The following is a 19,060-nucleotide window of genomic DNA, read 5'->3' on the forward strand; positions in this document are numbered from 1 at the left end:
CGGTTTTCATCCTTTATCTGCCAGTTCCATGTTTCACTTCCATACATAATTGTTAAACGACTAAAATTCCATTGTGCAATGCCAGTTTAGCTTCAGTTGACATATTTTTATTAGCAATTACTGTGCCTAGTGCGCCATTCATTCTTTTGCCCGCATTCACTCTTCTTTCAACATTTTTTTCTTCTCATCCATCCCTTGAAAACAGGTTTTCTAGATACACAAACTCTCCTACTTGTTTGAGACATTCTTTGTTTACATTTATTATGCAGTCAGTAACCTCACTTTCCCTTTCATCACCCCACACCAATAAATCACTCTTCACTTATTTCTATACTACATACAATTATAATTGTTTTCAATTATTGTCTTTAGTTTTCAGAAGAACCTAAAAATGTAAAACGACCCCTTGATCTGTTTACACACAAGAACTTTTTTATAATATTAGAAAGCTAGCGACGTTATGCGGAAATGTAAATTAAATATTGTATTATACAAATAACAACAGAGATGGACAACATTTTAGAAAAGGGAATATGGGAGTCTAGGAATTTACAGGGTTTATGTCCGTTGGCTGGTTTAAGTTGTCACTTTACACACAGTAGAACATTCACCATTTTGCCTTTGTTTGAACATCCACATTCCCTTCTTTAAAATGGTCTCCATCCTTGTTGTCATTTGTTTATTTTAATGACTCCCTAAGGGGTGAAATCCAGTCTATTGTCTACAAAAATTTCGACAGTCTCAGAATATTGTAAAAATTATATTATATTAATTCAATCTTCACCAATATTTTTTCACTTTTAGATTATTTTCGTCACTCTAGTGCCATACAACGTGTTTTCAGCATTTGACGCCGTTGTGCAAATACAGTTGGGAAGGTGGATGGAAATAATGCCAAGTCTTTCAGTAGCTCTGGCCATGTTCTTGGGAAGTGTCAAAGTTGCTGTGTGTATGTACAACACGAGTTCCATCAATGGCTTCATGGAAATGTTTCAGAATTCTGTTTTCGTGTAGGTCAAATTAATTGAGTATTTTTGTTGTTTTAAAATTAAAATTAAACGGTTAATATCTGCGTGTGTAAGAAAATAATTATTGGTGCATTATGTTATTGAATACATTGAAATAAGATCATTTTTTGCTGCCTATACGAAAAAAAAAACAGAACCATAAACACAATCTACATATTGCACCTTTAGAATGAAAATAATTTAACTTAAAAAAGCTTAAAATGAGTTTGTATCATAAAATGACTGAATGAACTTTATCCATCTTTCTGTATTTACAAAGACGCAATATTTGGGTGGGAATAGGTCAAAACCGTAACATCTTTCTCTTTTTACGCAGAGAATTTAGATTCTCAGTCAGTACGGAAGCGACGCTATAAAATTTGTGTTTACATTGCTGTATGAAGGACGCAACGCAGACAAATGCAGACAAATATAGTGACCGAAGCCGGTTGACTCGATTAAATTACAATTTTTAAAAATATTAAAACGACCAATTTAGCTTTGTGATTGTTTCGTTTTGACTTATCGATAATCTAAGTAACTTATTTACGTTAATGTCATTTCGCAAATAAATCAAATCGTGTGTTTGGTGACCTGATCTGACCTTATGAAAAAAACCTCATTTTCTTATTTATCAAAGTGCTTTTGTTTAATTGTTTTTTTTCAATCTTATAATGACTCAATAAATAAATGTCTTGTTAAAACTTTTAATAACTTATTTTTTACTATGCGTTTTTTTCATAAATTCATAGCTGAATGCCTTTGCTTTAAATCTTTGTTCAAAATTTGGTGCATAATTCGAAAAATACGATACAATCTACGAAAGAATACGAAGGTGTCACAATTTGCATTCTTCTTTTGCAATTTTCCAAAAAGTAGATTTTTCGAGTTGAGACATTTTCGTCCTAAAGGTGCGATATATACATATAATTTATAGTTCACAATTGCTGAGCGAAGTCGAGATAATTTTTCAATTAAATGGTTTTGTGTATTTTTATATCTTCGAGTCTAATCAAGCAGGCTAAATTGTTTAATGCTGGCATTTAGCTCCATTTGTTTTTTTTCGTGTCCAACTTTTACCACTGTTTTTTTTATTATTTGTAAATGTAAAAACTCTAGAATTAATTTGGTTTATTCTTATTCTGCTTTTATTTTTGTTATTGTTATCTACGATGAAAAATGTTGAAATCAACTGAATATAACCTAAAGATTTCCGCTTACTCCATACTCCGATGACACCTTCCATAATTTTTCTCTGTCAACCTTATCAAATACTTTTTGCATATCGACAAATGCGCAGAAAAATTATTGCTTTTTACCGAGAAACTTTTCCGCCATATTAATAATAATGCAAACGTACATATCTATTTTCAACAAAATGCATATTTATATCAAACTTTCAACTGTGTTTATTCAGAATATATATAAGATATATTTAAATCAAGCAAAAGCAAAGCACAGTCGGGTTCATCTCGTAAAATATGAATCAAATGACAAAAAATGTGTTTTCACCACTTATTTATTTTAATTTTCCTGTTAAATGATACAAAAATAAAAAGTTAAGCAATAAGATTACAATTACGATAAAATAATTCAAATTGGGACCTTAACTAATTTGAAAAACCTTAATGAAGTACGTTTGAATCTGAGGGGAGTTTGAAATATTTAAATGAATTACGTTTTAATATGCTATCCTTTAATCAATTTGCGAAAAAATACTTTATCTAAATTTGAAAAGCTCCGATGTTAAACCTTAGAATATTTTAAGACTTTGTCACGAGCAGTTTGGTTACTTGAAGTTAATTCTTGACGTTAATCAGAATCTATTGAACGTGGGGTCCAGAAGTTACGAACTTTGTTTGACTTGGTTTTTCTTGGTTCCCTGTAATTATTTGGGTGAACGATTTTATGTGATCCTTTTTAATTCTACTTTCTACGGGTCATGGTTTTGTTTGAGCATCTAAGGTTGTTTGACCATTTTACTTCTTTTTCTACTTCATCTTCATACTCTCCACTGCTGGATAAAAGCCTCTTCCAAACGTCTATATTCCTTCCTATCACCCGCTTTCACCATCCATGTTTTACCGGCAATGGAGGCGATGTCATTGATGCATCTTTTCTGAGGCCTTCCAACACTTTTTTTGTTTGCCTATGGTCTCCACAATATTATTATGGGTGTCCACCTGCCATCATTTTGCCTCGTTAAGTGTCATGCCCACTACTATTTAAATTTGCTGCATGATGCGTGATATCAACGACTCGTTTAACCATTCGTCATCTTAAAAAAATATATATATCACGGGGGCGAGCAGCACATTGTATTTATTATATTAATGATATAAAGGAATAACATGTGTACCTTAAAGGATAAACCACGAGTCGTATTGAACGAAATATTCAGGAAACAAGATTTTGAGATTGAGAAATCTCCAAAACAAGTCTTGAACCAAATGAGACAATTTCAATATAAAGAGAATATTTCATTTAAAATAATGTTTTATTACAATAAAATTACACAAAAATAGCAAACTATGAACTTCTGATGAAATTTACAGTAAAACAAAGTGAACTTAAAATTTTTATATCAACTGAAAAAGTGCTTTTTTTTATGACGAAAGTAAACTTTTGTGGAGGGTTGTTTTATTCACGTATAAAATGGCTAATTAAGATAATTTCTGCATTTTTAATTTCAAAACTATTTCCATATTTTTCCCGGTTAGGATTCCTGTAATTTTATCCTTTAAGGTACAGAATTTATAGTTTATTTATTTAACCGTTTGTAAATAATGTTAATTGTACATTGGCGGGCATATTGCCAATTGGCAATTTCTTCCAATCAACCGATAAAACAAAAAATATTTTTTATTTTTCAAGTTGAAAAACATATTCAATGAATAATAAAAAAGCTGAAAATTAAAAAAAAATAGAATTTCTAATCGCGTTGTGGTTCCGTGGCTAGTGTTGCGGACTCACAGATTAGAGGTCCAAGGTTCGAACCCCATTCGACCCCAACTTGATTTCCGTTTTTTAATAGTGAGTTATTTACAACTCGTCGAAAATGGCCACTAAAATTGAAATAATTACATTTTTAAACAAATGATTTTAAATTTTTATCTTATTTAAATTTTAAATAAAGATAAAATATACATGTATACAATAGAAATTCTCCAGCAGCCTATTGGACCACATGGTGACGATATCTACCTACTGTCTACAAAAGATTCTCTTCGGACATCTATCTCCCTTTGTTAACCATGGAGTTGATACAGTGCTTTATTTATTTAGTTTTTTATTGCTTAGTTCTTGGCATGAACACTTGACAAACTTACTACTATGCTCTATTTTTTATAAATTTATTGATATCATTCTAACTTTGCTAGAATTTCACTCGTCCGTGCGCTTTGTAGCTGCACGATGATTGGTTATCTAGCTTTCATATACCAACTTAAAAATACCTAAATTTTATAAATGGGGTCTAGAATTCCAATCGTCTATGCGCTTAGTAGCTGCAAGACGTGTTGTAATCTTACTCCTTTTTACTATTCATATTATTTTTATTTTTTTTTAGTATCATTAATACACTAAATTTATTTGTCAATTTTTAAAATGTGTAAATGGGGGCTAAATTTCTAACTGTCTATGCGTTCTGTAGCTGCAAGACGTCCTGTAATCTAGCTCCTATCTGTTATAATTTTTTATTGATCTTAATTGAAAACGAGGAACTAGAATCCCAACCGTCCATGCGCTCTGTAGCTGCAAGACGTACTGGGATATTTATTAATTGTACAGCGCCCTTGAGGTTATTTTCACAAAAATGGCGCTATATAAATTATCCAACTATATATATATATATATATATATATATATAATATATACGCATAAAAGAAATGTTAAAAAAATGCGTTAAAGAAAACGTAAAGATGTATAATCAATAAAAAACATATATTTTTTTAACGACAACTAAATCACTAATACACATCAAGATACATAAGTAAATAGAGAAGAAGAGTCTAAAACTACCAATTCTAATGCGTAAAAGATAAACCTCTCTTGGTAGGTTATTCAACAGACTAATCATCTTACCTAGACGCATCATCAATGGTTTTCAGATCCTGCATTCAGTAAGAACAAATGGTCTGTATTGCCTCGCTCTTCGGTTCTTGCTCGGTGCATATAATTTTATTATGTAGGTACATGTATGATTTGGTAATGCGTTTCTATTGCTTTATTAAATTTTACATATTATTATTACGATTTGTATGTTTTTAATGCGTGTCTTATTAATTTTGAATATCCATTTTTTTAGTTATAAAACAACGCCATTCTTTCGTCCAATCGATGTAATTCGGAACTGCGTTTGGCTCTACAACATACAAACTGCAGTTTGCTTTGGATTGATTGGTATTCTTATCATGACGGATGTGGATGCATACTTAAAAGACCCTGTAAGCATAAAAGATAATTATGAGTTTCATTAATTTATCACTTTATAATCATATATAAGGGAGGACATAATATTGCCAGAGGGCAATTCCTCTCTATCTTTCTGAACCATCTAGTTCAAGAAAATAAAAAGTTTAAAGGCGTGTTCTTGATTTGGAAAACAGTATTTCAAACATTATTGCTTAAGTACTATTTTTCTTTGAGATGGTACTTTTGATATATGACTCACAACACACGTGGCGCTTGACGCGGCCGTTTTTGGAAATATTCATTTCAAGAACGAATCGGCTAGTTGACATTTCAATCGTTATGAGAATACCCAATACTGCCTGAATCTTAAACTTTTATATAGGTTATGCATACAATAATGGATAATATAGCTACACAATATAATATATCACAAAGTTACGTCGTTTGAGTTGATTTCATCGATGAGAGTTGTTGTATCTCACAGAACCACAAAAAAAATTGCAATTTAAAGTATATATAACTTACATTATATTATGTACCTACTATGTAGGTACGAACAAAATATATTTTTTATGGCTTACCTGCAAACAAAATCGCTGTTCGCCACTGCCCTACTGACAGTTCGTGTTAGTATCATCAAAAATTGAGGAAAATGTTTTATTTTCGTTTTTCCAGATAATTCATGCTGACAATTCAAGTGCTCCAGCTCTGCCGTTCATCAATTGGCTACCTTTTGACTATACCTATTCACCAAGTTATGAACTTTCATTTTGTCTAGTGAACTTCTGGTTCTTCGTGTCTGCTGATGTCATATTTGTTTACGATACGGTAAGTTTTATTACATTATGAAGAATTTCAATCCAATTCTGTCAAAAATATTTTGAGTTTATTAAAAAAAATTGTAGACAAGGACTGGTTTCAACTCCCTAAGGAGCTTTTAAGATTCACATATAACAACAAAGATGAAGAACATCAGACAAAATAATAAATAAGTCCAGGCATCTACAGAGCTTATGGCCTGTCGTTGGCTAGTTTAATTGGCCATTTTTTACAAAGTGTAATATTCGCCACTCTACCTATGTTAAAACATTCACCACTTTTGTGAAGTAAAAGAGCTGAAATCTTTATCACGTGGGGTGAGATTCATTTGGCTGAACCATTTCACCTACTAGAGAACGTCCGAATTTTTTTTTTTTTTTGTTATTATTCTTAATACACCAGTCAGTTTAATCTAATATGGAAGAGTTGAGGAAATGTGAATGTTTAAATAAAGACAGAAAGGTGAATGTGTAAAGTGTCATAAATGCCTAGATTTTCATATTATATTCTCAAAAATGTTTTCCCTCTCTGTTGCAACAAATTTAAATCAACAATATTTTGGGTATGTGTAAATATTCGTAGACAGGCTGGATTTTCTCAAAAGTAAAATTTTATAAATAAAATCGTAATTTTATTCACGTAAAAAAATCTGTAGTGCAAAGATTTCACAATACAAACAAAATACAAATGTATTTTTTTCTATTTTATTAATAGCGCCAAAATTAAAAAAAATTAGGATAGTCATAAAATGTGTATTATTAAAGAAAATAACTAAATTGTTCCAGAAAAACAAAAAAAAAAACTCAATTTTAGCATACTGAACTATGTAGCAATAGAAAAGGAAAATAACTAAAGTTATAAAACTTTTTTATTGTTTCAAATCAACTGGTTACCACACAGAATAAAATGCTTTTTTTTGGAGAGTTTACGAAAAAGTAAAAATTCAATTCATTTTTTGGTTCTGAAGTTTTTATGGCGTACCTAAAATTACTGCTCTATTAAACTCCGTAAATTATTTAAACAGCTTATAAAGTATTTATTGTGTATGCAGACAATTGTTAGAATTCCATATTAATTTGGGTAATGTATCCAAAATAAAACAAGTTTATTGGATTATAATTCTACTTTATTTTTTATAAAATAAACAAAGGGTATATTGTGACGCGTTTCGTCTTGTTAGGACATTTTCAAACAAACTAACTTAAATATTTACAAAGTTTCCTTATATACTAAAAATAATTGCTTTTTTATGTTTGTGGATTTTTATACAAGCCAAAATAAGTAGAGTAATTAAATTTCAATTAGGGTATACTGAGTATATTAGAGGAATATTTTGGTTATATTGGGGAAAACCTTCCATTATTTAAAAACATTTGTAAAGGCATGACTTTAAAATTAATGTAATAATTATAAAAATATTGATTTCATTTATACCGGTTTATTTTGAAAATTATTGTTGAAACTCTACATTAGTGTTTTACACAGGTTTCATTCATGTTAAATGTCAACTAAGGTAATTTCTTAAAAATATATACCTACTGAATATATAAAAACTTAATTAAAATGAAATAATATCATAATATCTGAATGCATTTTACCTTAGTTGACATTAAACATGAATGAAACCTGTGTAAAACACCAATGTAGAGTTTCAACAATAATTTTCAAAATAAACCCGTATAAATGAAATCAATATTTTTATAATTATTACATTAATTTTAAAGTCATACCCTTACAAATGTTTTTAAATAATGGAAGGTTTTTCCCCAATATAACCAAAATATTCCTCTAATATACTCAGTATACCCTAATTGAAATTTAATTACTCTAATTATTTTGGCTTGTATAGAAATCCACAAACATAAAATAGCAATTATTTTTAGTATATAAGGAAACTTTGTAAATATTTAAGTTAGTTTGTTTGAAAATGTCCTAACAAGACGAAACGCGTCACAATGTACCCTTTGTATATTTTATAAAAAATAAAGTAGAACTATAATCCAATAAACTTGTTTTATTTTGGATACATTACCAAATTAAAAGCTTATAAAGTAATTAAACCATTTTATATGAGCACTTTTTCAATGAAATGGAATGTAGTTTGCCAAATATATTTTATCTCTGCCCATATGATGATCGTAACAATGTTTCTATTTATCTTTTTTTAGATCTGTATGGGACTAATGATTCATACTGCTGGGCAGTTAAAAATTCTCAACAAAGCTATAAGAACTATTCGCCAGAGAGCTGTTTTGGAAACGAAAGAGCTATGTTTTAGCAAAAAAGATTCTGGTGAGTGACAAATAAATGGTCAACGTGCTCGTTTACTCAGTTAAAAAAAAAGGTTCAATATTTTTTTTTAACCTTTCAGACAAAGATTCATCAGAAGCTGAAATAAATGAGACAATCGCCAGAATGTTTCGACAATGCGCAAAGCACCATCAATCCATAATACAGTTCAGTAGACCGTAAAATTCCACACATCTAAAACAAAATGGTCTTATTTACAAACGAAATTGAAACACTTTAAAAAAATTCCAATACTATCTAGACAAAAAAATGCTCTTTTTGGATTCAGATCTCTAAAACTTTTTTTGAAAATCGTGTTTGGTATTTTTCGGTATATTTCATTTATTTTTTAAATTTTTATTTATGTGTTTATATTATAAATACAAATATTTTGCTTTTTACAAAAAATATCACATATTCATAATAAAGTATCACATAAATGTCAACAAAAAATCACGATGGCTTGACCTATGCATTCTATTGAACTAGGTTTTGTTGACGGTTTGTTGATTTACTCGAAATTTATATGCATAATGTAATATTTTAGTTGAAATCCTTCAGTTTCGAAAAATCAAAAACATGTGGACTTATACAAAAATGAAGTAGAAAACTTATGTTTGTTGTAAATTGTCTTTAAAATTTCAGCTTTGAGGTAATGATTACTCATCAGTAAATTTTATTTCAGATACTCTAAAGATTTTCAAAAACTGTATTCTATAATAATATTTCTTCAGTTTTTCGTAAGCTGTTTAATGATTTGTTTTACCATTCTGATTATTACAAACGTGAGTACATTTTCAAAATATTTAAAACAATAAATGAGTGTTATTATTGGGACTCATTCTATAATTTTATTAAGCTTAGATATGTGTTCAATATTGATACAATTTTTTGTCATTGTTTTATAAAGCTTTGCAGAAATTATGTTTTTGGTTGTTCTTGAAACCATTTCCACACCGCATTCCAAACTTGTATTTGAGGGAAATCTAAAACCTCTTAAAGCTTGACTGTTATGAAAAGATCTTTTTTTTTGCACCACAACGGGCCAGGAGGCCTAATTACAGTGGTAAATTAAATCGAAGGACACCTAGGCTTTAGGAAAAACAAATTTCATTTTAGTTTTTCCCCACCGGGAAACGAACCTGGAACCTTCCGTGTGTGAGTAAAGCGTCTTGAATACTACACTACTGATGCCGCTATAGAGGAAAAGCAAGATCTGGCCTGTAGGGAGAGTCCTTTGGGTTCTCAAAACCCAAATTCTCAATATTTTTTTATTGTCATGAGATGATTGGGCAGATTACGGATAGTTGTTCCTCTTTGGACCATATTAATAGCAGATATGAGATGCTTACCCTGTCAACCCTATCGTAGCGTGGAAGCAACTAAACCAAACTTAATAAAACAAAGTAGGCGTGTCTACCAGAAGCATTTACTCTACACATGCGCAGATTCCACTCAAGAGATGTTATAGTGGTATGAAGGCCTAAAGAAGCCACTCACTCATGGTGGAGAGAATACAGAAGAGGTTTTTTCGTACATGGAGGAGTATGGATACTTCCCATCGCAGTACCCATTATTGTTCCTAGAAGGAGCATTGCCTTGCTTATGGCGGCCTTTGAACATCTGAAAAGATTAATTTATAATCCTCACATGAAATTATATATATTAAGAAACTACTTAAGAGCTAGGCAACATAAAACATTGGTTTTTACTTAATGCAAGACTAAACCACTAAGCCTCTATTTTGAGGCTTGTTAGCAGGTGGGATAGAGGAGATATGGAAGGAGGTAATCAAAAATACACCACAACACACAGACCAATTGAGAAAAAAAATCGTTCTTGAATTTTCTTCTTGTAACTGGCGGGAATCGAATCCGCGATGCTATTTTTACAGTTGGCCGTTTAACCAACTGCGCCTAGTTAGTTATCTTTGTTTTTTATTGTTTTTATAGATTACAGATTTATATGTCCGGATTTTCAAATTATGCTATGCATTTTCTTTAAATGTTTTTTTTCTTCCAATATTTATAATTGTAATTGGGAGGTGCGCTGTAGTGTTTATGTTAATTGAAATAAAAACATATTGTGAGAAGATGTCGATATGTATGTAAAATTAGTACTGGAGAAGGATAAATGCTGCGTGTATCGCAGTTTGACTAAATGACTTCAGTTACGACATTTAAATTTTTTAATGATTTTTTTTCCAGAATAATTCTCCAGTTTCCAGTCGCGTTACCTGCCTTATTATTCTACTTTGTAGTATGTGGGAACTATCAGTCTACTGTTATTTTGGAAACCAAATAATTTATGAGGTATAATGAACTGTTGCATATTTATGTATGTGCGTTATGTATGCGTATATGCTCATGTGTGTATGCATGTGTATATATATATATATATGTGCATGTTCATGTGTGTATATGTATGTATATATGTATATATATGTGTATGTATGTATATATATGGATGTGTGTGTATATGTATGTTGAATGTGTACATTTATATGCGTTATTATTTCTTTTTTCATCGTTTTATGTTTATTTAATATTTTTTCTTCTCCTCTTCCTTCCTTATTTTTCCATCCCACTTTCTTTCACTCCTAGTGAACTATAGGTTTTTCTCCCTATATTTTTTTTGTCCCTATGTGGAACCTTTAATTGGCCCTGTTATTTGTTGTTATATTTTATGTATTGTTTATTACAAAATAAGGCAGGTACGACAAAATGTGAGCAACATAGAACTCTTAGCCTAATATCCCATGCTTTAAAAATATTGACTAATATTATCCTAAAGAGAATTGAACCAAAAGTAGAGAACATCCTTTCCAAAGACTAGTTTGGCTTCGGAAGAGGTGTAGGAACCCGAGAAGCAATATTGTCTTTATGAATACTACTAGAAAAAATAATAAAAAGAAACCAAAACAGATACATTGCATTCATAGACCTGGAGAAAGCCTTTGACGAAGTAGAATGGAAAAGACTCTTCGAGATTTTAAAGAAAATTGATATAGATAGACGAATAATCCAGGCGCTATACAAGAATGAGGCCGCTATAATCAGATATGACGATAATAAAAAAGAATCCAATATAAGACAAGGACAGGTAAGACAGGGATGCTCACTATCACCTGTTCTTTTTAACGCTTACATACAGGATGCAATTGACGATTTGAGAGAGACAATGAGTCACAGAGAAGGTGTAAAGACACACAGGCAAAAGGTGGATATGATAAGGTTTGTTTACGATATTGCTATGGTTGATGAAAAAGAAGAAAAACTGCAAGAGGCCTTAACAACTATGGAAAGCATTCTTCAAAATAACTACAGTATGAAGATAAACAAAGACAAAACAAAGCTACTGACTGTAGGCTGAATGCAACACCAGATGAGAGTAGTGATGTCAGGAATACCACTAAAGAACACCAAGGAGTTTGTCTACCTCGGGAGCAAAATAACATGTGATGGTTGGTCTAAGAGCGAGGTCGACAGCCGTATACATCAAGCTAGACTTGCATTTAATAAAAGGTCAAAAATAATAGAATCAAATAATAAAGACCTAAAACTAAGAATACTCCTAATCAAGACCTATGTATGGAGTATCTTGATGTATGGTTGCGAGACATGGTGCCTATCCGAAAGAGATAAACGGAGACTAGAGGCTTTTGAGATGTGGTCCTATAGAAAACTACTAGGAACTTCCCGGAGAGACCACATTACAAATGAGGAGGTTCTCCAAAGAATCAAAGGTGGAAGGCACCTGCTCAGAACCTTGTCCGAAAGGCGAGCGAGATGGATCGGCCATGTAATACGTCAAGAAGGCCTCCTGCATGTCATAATGGAGGGGATGACTGAGGGGACAAATTATAGGGGACGCCCACGCTGAGAGTACCTGGAGGACCTATTAGAGGACGTGCGCTGCTCATCATATGTTGACTTTAAGAGCCGCACACGACAAGGAGGAATGGGGGAGAAGGATGAAAGTAATTGCTGCCAGCCAATCCCAGGATTGAGACCAGAGAAGAGAAGATTGTTTATTACTATGACTGTGTTGGTTTCAAAAATAAATAAATAAAATAAAATATACATAAAATATTGTTAGCACCATGCATGTAGGTAAAAACTAATATCTAGGAAAAAAAATGGGAGATGATAGAATTAATTAAATCGAAATTAACCTTTTCTGAATTAATGATCGAGATAAACGTAGAAAAATATTAATAATTAGTTTTTTTTTTAAATTGATACGGAAATGTTTATGGTACTGGTAAAAATAAAAACTGGTGTATTGGTCTACAGCCAAAATCCACACTAATTCTTGCATAAAGTAATAATTTATTGAATGCAAATAACATCGAAATTACAAATAGTGGGCTCAAGTGCATATTATTTACTTAATTAATATTATTTAGTTGCCAAAGACAAAAAACTTAATTTCCTCACCTACGAAAATATTTAGTTTTTGTGTGAGAATCCTTTTTAATGTTTTATTTTGTAATTTTTTTGTATTTAAAAGTTAATATTTTTTTATCATATTATTACAGTCGTTATTCAATACGTTATAACAATATTGAACAATTATAAGAATGAAAAAATAAAATATTAAAACACGTTTGTCCCGATAACTGTAAGATATCTATGTTCTAATTTATTTTTATACATTGAGCTGAGCATCTTTTGGATATTAGTTTTGCTCCATAAAGTACCCTTAACTGGTAAAACATTAAATTATTTATACATGAATGAAGTATTATATCTCTGATTGTAAACATTTGTTGGCGCAAACAATTAGAGAAATTTATTTTGAATATTTTGTACATTTGTAATGTCTGTTGCACAAGAATGTCCTCAAGCGATGATCCCGTATCTTAATTTGGATTTGGCCAGAGACAAATATACTCATCTTAGGGTGGAGAGAGGAACTAAAAACTTAACCGTAAAAAGAATGGATCTTAACCGTTTGCATGTTTTTATTACATGTATATTTCATTTAAAAAATCAATAAATCGTTAAATCAAAATAAGCATATTTGTCCACAATGTTCAATGTGTTTACATAAGCAAATTCTATCAAAATGAGAGTTATGAGGGCATTTAAAATTGTTTGATTTTATAATAGGTCAGATATTTATTTTGGCTTGTGGCGATCTAACATGCATTAATTGACTTTTTGAGCATTTATTAAATGGTCTGTATCATGACACCAAATTGATAATATATTAAAGTCCTTCTGTAAGATTTCAGTACATTTACTAAGATCGCTATGTGAAACAACTAAAGCAGAATTTATTTATGGCAGTATCAGTAATTATTTATTTCGATGAAGTTTGATCTTGCGTTTATTTGGTCGGATTGTCTTTCAGAGCAACAAATTATCCCTTGCAGTTTACATGAGTCAATGGTGTTCAATGGAATATAAAGTTAAATCCAGTATGCTCATTATGATGGCAAGGGCTCAACAACCAATAGTGATTACTGCTGGAAGATTTATACCCCTCTCATTGGAAACATTTTTAAAGGTATAAATGTACAGAATTTATTTCATTTTATTAAGTTTTTATATAGAAACATTAAAAACACACAAACGATTTTCACGTTTTTAATATGTTTAATAATATTTTTTTGATATTCATATGTAAATATTAAGGAACGTTTTTTATCCACGGATAATTATGTATTGGTAAAATAGTTTTGGTGCTTTTTTTATTAGTTTAAAGAGGAAATGCAATTAAAATGTTAAGTAAAACGTCTGATATGCTATGATAATTGAAAAAAAAAAATTAAATTTAAAAATGTGTACACAAAAAAAGCAAAATGTTATAGGTTATAAAAATAGTTCAATTGTTTTTGCGACATTATTTTAATAATTGATTAATTTATTAAAAAAATGTTTTCATGGCAAAAGAAAAAATATCGTCATTATTCTAATATTTTCTAGTTGGGATATTTAATTTTATTGAGCTCAGTAGTTCAGGCGCAACAAAGAATGAGTTGAGAATTTTAAATACTCATTTTACATATATTGGTCTCTGGATAAGCTTAACCTCCAGCCTATCTTTCTTAAAAATCAATGTTGAACTGATTCAATATTTTTTAAAACTAGGATATTGGTATTATCGGGTGCAATAAGGTCAATCCTATGTTCTGCTAAAAACGTCTAAACCAAAATCAAACAAAAATCTGTAATAATCACCTTCTGAAAATAGTGTCGATCACAAAAAAGGCATTTCTTAATTGGCAAAAAATACCCACAAAACCAGAAAAATATCATGGTTCTTTGAAAATCATTAAAACTGGTCAAATACGAAATAAGATTTTTGTTTGTTATATAAAATAACAAAGTAATGTTTTCATTGTTTATCACTTATCAGAGTTAAAAATATTCCCATTGTTGAGTATATTTGATTATTATTTTCACAAAGGTGCTATTATCTCAGTTGTACTTTTCTATAGCTGGCTGTTTTCTGTATAACTACCTCCAAGATGGCTCTGATAATAATGTTTTATTTTATTTTATTTAATTTCAGATTCTTAAAGCTTCGTACTCCTACTACGCATTCCTGAGAAATGTATCAAATAATTGAATTGTACAAAACTTTCCTCCTGTTTGTCGATTTGAATTCTGAAAGAAATGTTTTCAGTAAATAATAGCTTCTTCTCAAACAAATCGGGATTTGTTTGTTTCAAAAAATGCTCTTAAAAATAAGAATGTAGCAGAGCCTTTTACAATTGGAAAGGTCCTTTTCAAACAAATTTAAATCGCTCGATTAAATTCCTCAGTGAGTTTTCACTTCAAAGTTAAGAATATTTTTGTAAAAAAGGTTTCCCGAAGTGATGAAATAAAATGTTCACAAATAAAAATAGAAACATAAACTATTTATTTGCCGGCTTCATTAAATAAAAATACTCAAAAAAAGCAGTTTTATTGAAACTGTTAATAAACCATAAAAAAAATATTTTTAATGATATTACCATTCAAAAAATGTAAAACCTTCAGGTTCAGTGCAAAAACGGCGTTTATTGGCAAAAAAAAGTTAATACAAAATAAGTATTAGACATTGCAAGAAAATAATCCTTGCAGCTTCATTGGATAAAAAAATATTTGGTCTAAAGCTTCATTTATAATATATGTACATTACTCGTATATACGAAAAAAACAAAGAAAAGAAAAAAAAAAATAAAATGAATTAAAAAATATAAAAAAATATATGACAAAAAATAAATTAAAACTTATAATTTTTTTTTTTAATTGGCAACTAACAATCAATCAAAAAATACACATTGAATTTTGAAGATTGAAGACAAGATTAATTTCATATTTTTAGAACCCCATCCAGCTGACTTTTTCGGATTCTAAAAAAATCATCCGTAATTTGTTTATGCGACGCGATTTGGTATTTTGGTGTGTTTCTAGGACACCACATTACATAACCCACATAAATTGAATTGAATCTGCACAGAAAAAAAAAATTAACCGTTAACCTGAACAGGAACCCTTCAGTCTTATGACCAAGGACAAGTTAGAATTTAAGAAACTTGATGTATCTTTATAATATGATTAATTGTTTTATTGATTTGACATTTGATTCAGAAAATGTACCACTGAATGTTTTCAGTCGCCAAGATTGTACATTATATTGAATTGTATCATTCAATCTTTAAAATTATGCACTTTAATGCATTTTCTCGTATATTAAGAATTTATGATAATATAGAAATAAATGTTCATATTTGCATCTTTAATGATACTTTTGATAATTATATAAACAATATTACTAAATTCATAAAATCAAACACAAACTAACAAATTACGCTGAGAACTCTCCTCTTGTATGCTTCACTCAAGAGAATAATTCAAACACCTTTTCTCTTAACCCTTTCAATTGTAATAAAACTTTCAAAATGCAAGCTCTTAATTTAATATTTATGTCTAGTCTTTAAGTCTAGCTATAAAATGTCTTTTTGTTTATGTTTGCTTAGGTACCCTACTCCTATTTACAGATTTTTTGTTTAAAGCTCTCAATTTAATAAAATTATAAAATACTTATGCGCTTTGCTTTAAAAATACTTATTCATATACACACATACCCTCACTCTAATACACACCTTTACACACTCACGTACACCCTCTAATTTATTCTATACTTGTTTATGTTTACTGTTTTATGGGTATCTGTTATTGGTTTCATTTTGTGTTTTTTTGTACTATTTTTATTTTATGTGTTACTGTTATATCATAAATAAATAAAATTCAAAAAATGTAATAACTTCTAGGAATATTTATTGTTATACTCACCTTCGTAAAATTGAAATAAATTTGACCATTAAAAAACGTTTTTAAATTTATTTGAAGGTACATCACGTCGTCACACAATATTAAAACTAGTGAACAATATCCGAAGTTTACGAATTGTGACCAAACCTTGGTCTTATGTATTGTTTATTACTTGTTAACATAAATAAAACAAATTTTAGATAATATTAACAAAAAATTTAGATAATATTTTTAGATATCAGAAAACTCAAGAAGAATTAATTTTGAATTTGAAGAAGAAGATTGACTGTTTTTATTTAAAATTTCGTCAAAATTAGAAGCCAAATAAAATTAACACTTGAAACACTAGCTTAGTGATTTTTCATGTAAAATAATATTACTTATTTTTTTTTAAATCATTTAAATAAATTTAATATGTCTACCAAATTCAATACTTTGTCCAGGCTTTAAAAATAAGCAAAAAAAAGATCATGCTGGAACGTAGATTTAAATACTTTTCAAATGTTAATGAAATTTTTCAAAAAGAATCTCTAAAATTTATTCATAAGTTAGCCACTGATATCGTTGTAGACAAAGAACTGAAACTTGAAATTAATTGTAATTATACAATAATATCTAAACAATATTGCATACAACACTCCAAAACAAGACAAGGGCAATCGAGACTATTAAATCAGTAAATCACTGAAATTAAACAAAAACTACCAGACAAAAATAAACAAAAGACTAAGACCATCTAAACACAATAAAACTTTAGGCGGTGTAAAAAATATTATTTTCAATAGCAGAGTATGAAAACAAAAGGCATACTTTTTTTGTAAAATGAATGTTGTAATCCGTAAAGGTTAACAAACGAATTTTAACGTGTTACATTTTAATGTTATGTACTCGTAAAGAATTAACATTTTTTCAACCTGCAGTCCTAAAACATTAATTTCTTGGCATACTACATTTAACGTTTGGTTTTGTTTTAGTAAAAATACGTAAGCTGGGGCATATAAAGTTATACAAAATATTATAATAAAGATTTTTCTGAAGAAAGAAGTCTAAAATTTGATGCTTCTTTTATGATGCTCCTTTTTTGAATACTTAAAGTATAGAGTAAAACATCAATTTGTACTAAATGCGCTGAAGATACGTCACCGCAATTTCATGCATATTATGTAGTACATACATAATAAATTTCTCTAAAAGCAAGCAATAATTAAGTATGTTATAGTTGAAGTAACACACGTGATTATAATAAATTAATATGCCACACATAAATAATTAATATGTTCCAGCCCAGAAAACAAATTGAACTAGAATATTTACATTTTGCTTTTTAAAAAAAACAGAATGTCACAATGAAAAAATCGTAAAAAAAGTGAACGAAATTGGTAACATTTTCAATTATAATGGTAGGAATGTGATCGTAAATTTTATGAAATAGAAATCGTATGATTAATATTCTTTGAAATGTCTTTTTTTCATTGCTTGTGCTATTTTTTTTATACATACAAGATTACAGTCAACCTTTGTTGTGGCGTCTGGTGGATATAATTTTATTGTTAATTCCCCAATTCCGGCCTGGAAATAAGCATAGGAAATTATTATGGAATAAATTCAAAATCACTTAATTTGAATGCAGTAAAAATCATTTTGACTTTTTTTTATTTACCTACACTTAAATAAAACCAACAGTAAACATTTAAAAAAAATCTAAAATTGTCATAATTTTTCAAAATCATTTAAATATGTGTCTAACAATTATACGCAGTATTTTACCTTTATTAATGTACTCGTACATGTATATCTATAAGAGTTTTATAATTTCATGCTTAAAAATTAAAAGAATTGAAAAAAAACTTTTTGGTTTTTAAAAATATCTTTATTAGACCTACATATTATCTTGTTTTACAGTTAAACAGTTGAGTTGTGATTTTTCACTTGTAATTTCAAAGCCCTCAAGGCGTATATAAAATATTAATCAAATATTTTTAAGTCCTGCAATATTTAATTTGTTGCGATTTGTAAAGCTTCCTTTATGTTTTTAATATTAATGAAAGAAAAGCACAACAGAACATTAAAGTCTGCAATTTCAGTAGCAATAGGTTTTTATTGTATTTAATGATCAAACCAAAACGTAAATGAATGTCCCTCTTTACTTTTAGCCCAGAATTTCATGTTATGTTTACGTTTAATTTAGACGGTAATGATTTTTATTTTTTATTGTCACATCACTCTTTCATACTGATTTTAAATACCTCACATTTTACTATG

General features: G+C 29.5%; 1 protein-coding gene across 4 annotated transcripts in view; it reads left to right on the plus strand.

The window, feature by feature from the left end:
• LOC148284772 (4-vinylanisole receptor-like) overlaps positions 1-15,706 on the plus strand; it is a 35,838-nt gene extending 20,132 nt beyond the window's left edge. Inside the window, exons 2-8 of one of the 4 annotated variants that reach the window (XM_088235025.1) lie at positions 5,314-5,452; positions 6,096-6,248; positions 8,408-8,531; positions 8,611-8,695; positions 10,736-10,840; positions 13,887-14,042; positions 15,051-15,706. In XM_088235025.1, coding sequence (XP_088091151.1) covers positions 5,420-5,452; positions 6,096-6,248; positions 8,408-8,531; positions 8,611-8,695; positions 10,736-10,832 — 492 coding nt within the window. In that variant the 5' untranslated portion in view covers positions 5,314-5,419 and the 3' untranslated portion in view covers positions 10,833-10,840; positions 13,887-14,042; positions 15,051-15,706. Of the gene's footprint in view, positions 1-5,313; positions 5,453-6,095; positions 6,249-8,407; positions 8,532-8,610; positions 8,696-9,213; positions 9,314-10,735; positions 10,841-13,886; positions 14,043-15,050 lie in introns of those variants that run through there. The other 3 variants (XM_088235042.1, XM_088235050.1, XM_088235033.1) reach the window with 3 other exon arrangements.
• The last annotated feature ends 3,354 nt before the right edge of the window (positions 15,707-19,060 follow it).

This window comes from Micrasema longulum, unplaced genomic scaffold, assembly GCF_059751315.1.
Source record: "Micrasema longulum isolate JH-2025_06_02 unplaced genomic scaffold, ASM5975131v1 h1tg000091l, whole genome shotgun sequence".
Classification (NCBI taxonomy): Eukaryota; Metazoa; Arthropoda; class Insecta; order Trichoptera; family Brachycentridae; genus Micrasema; species Micrasema longulum.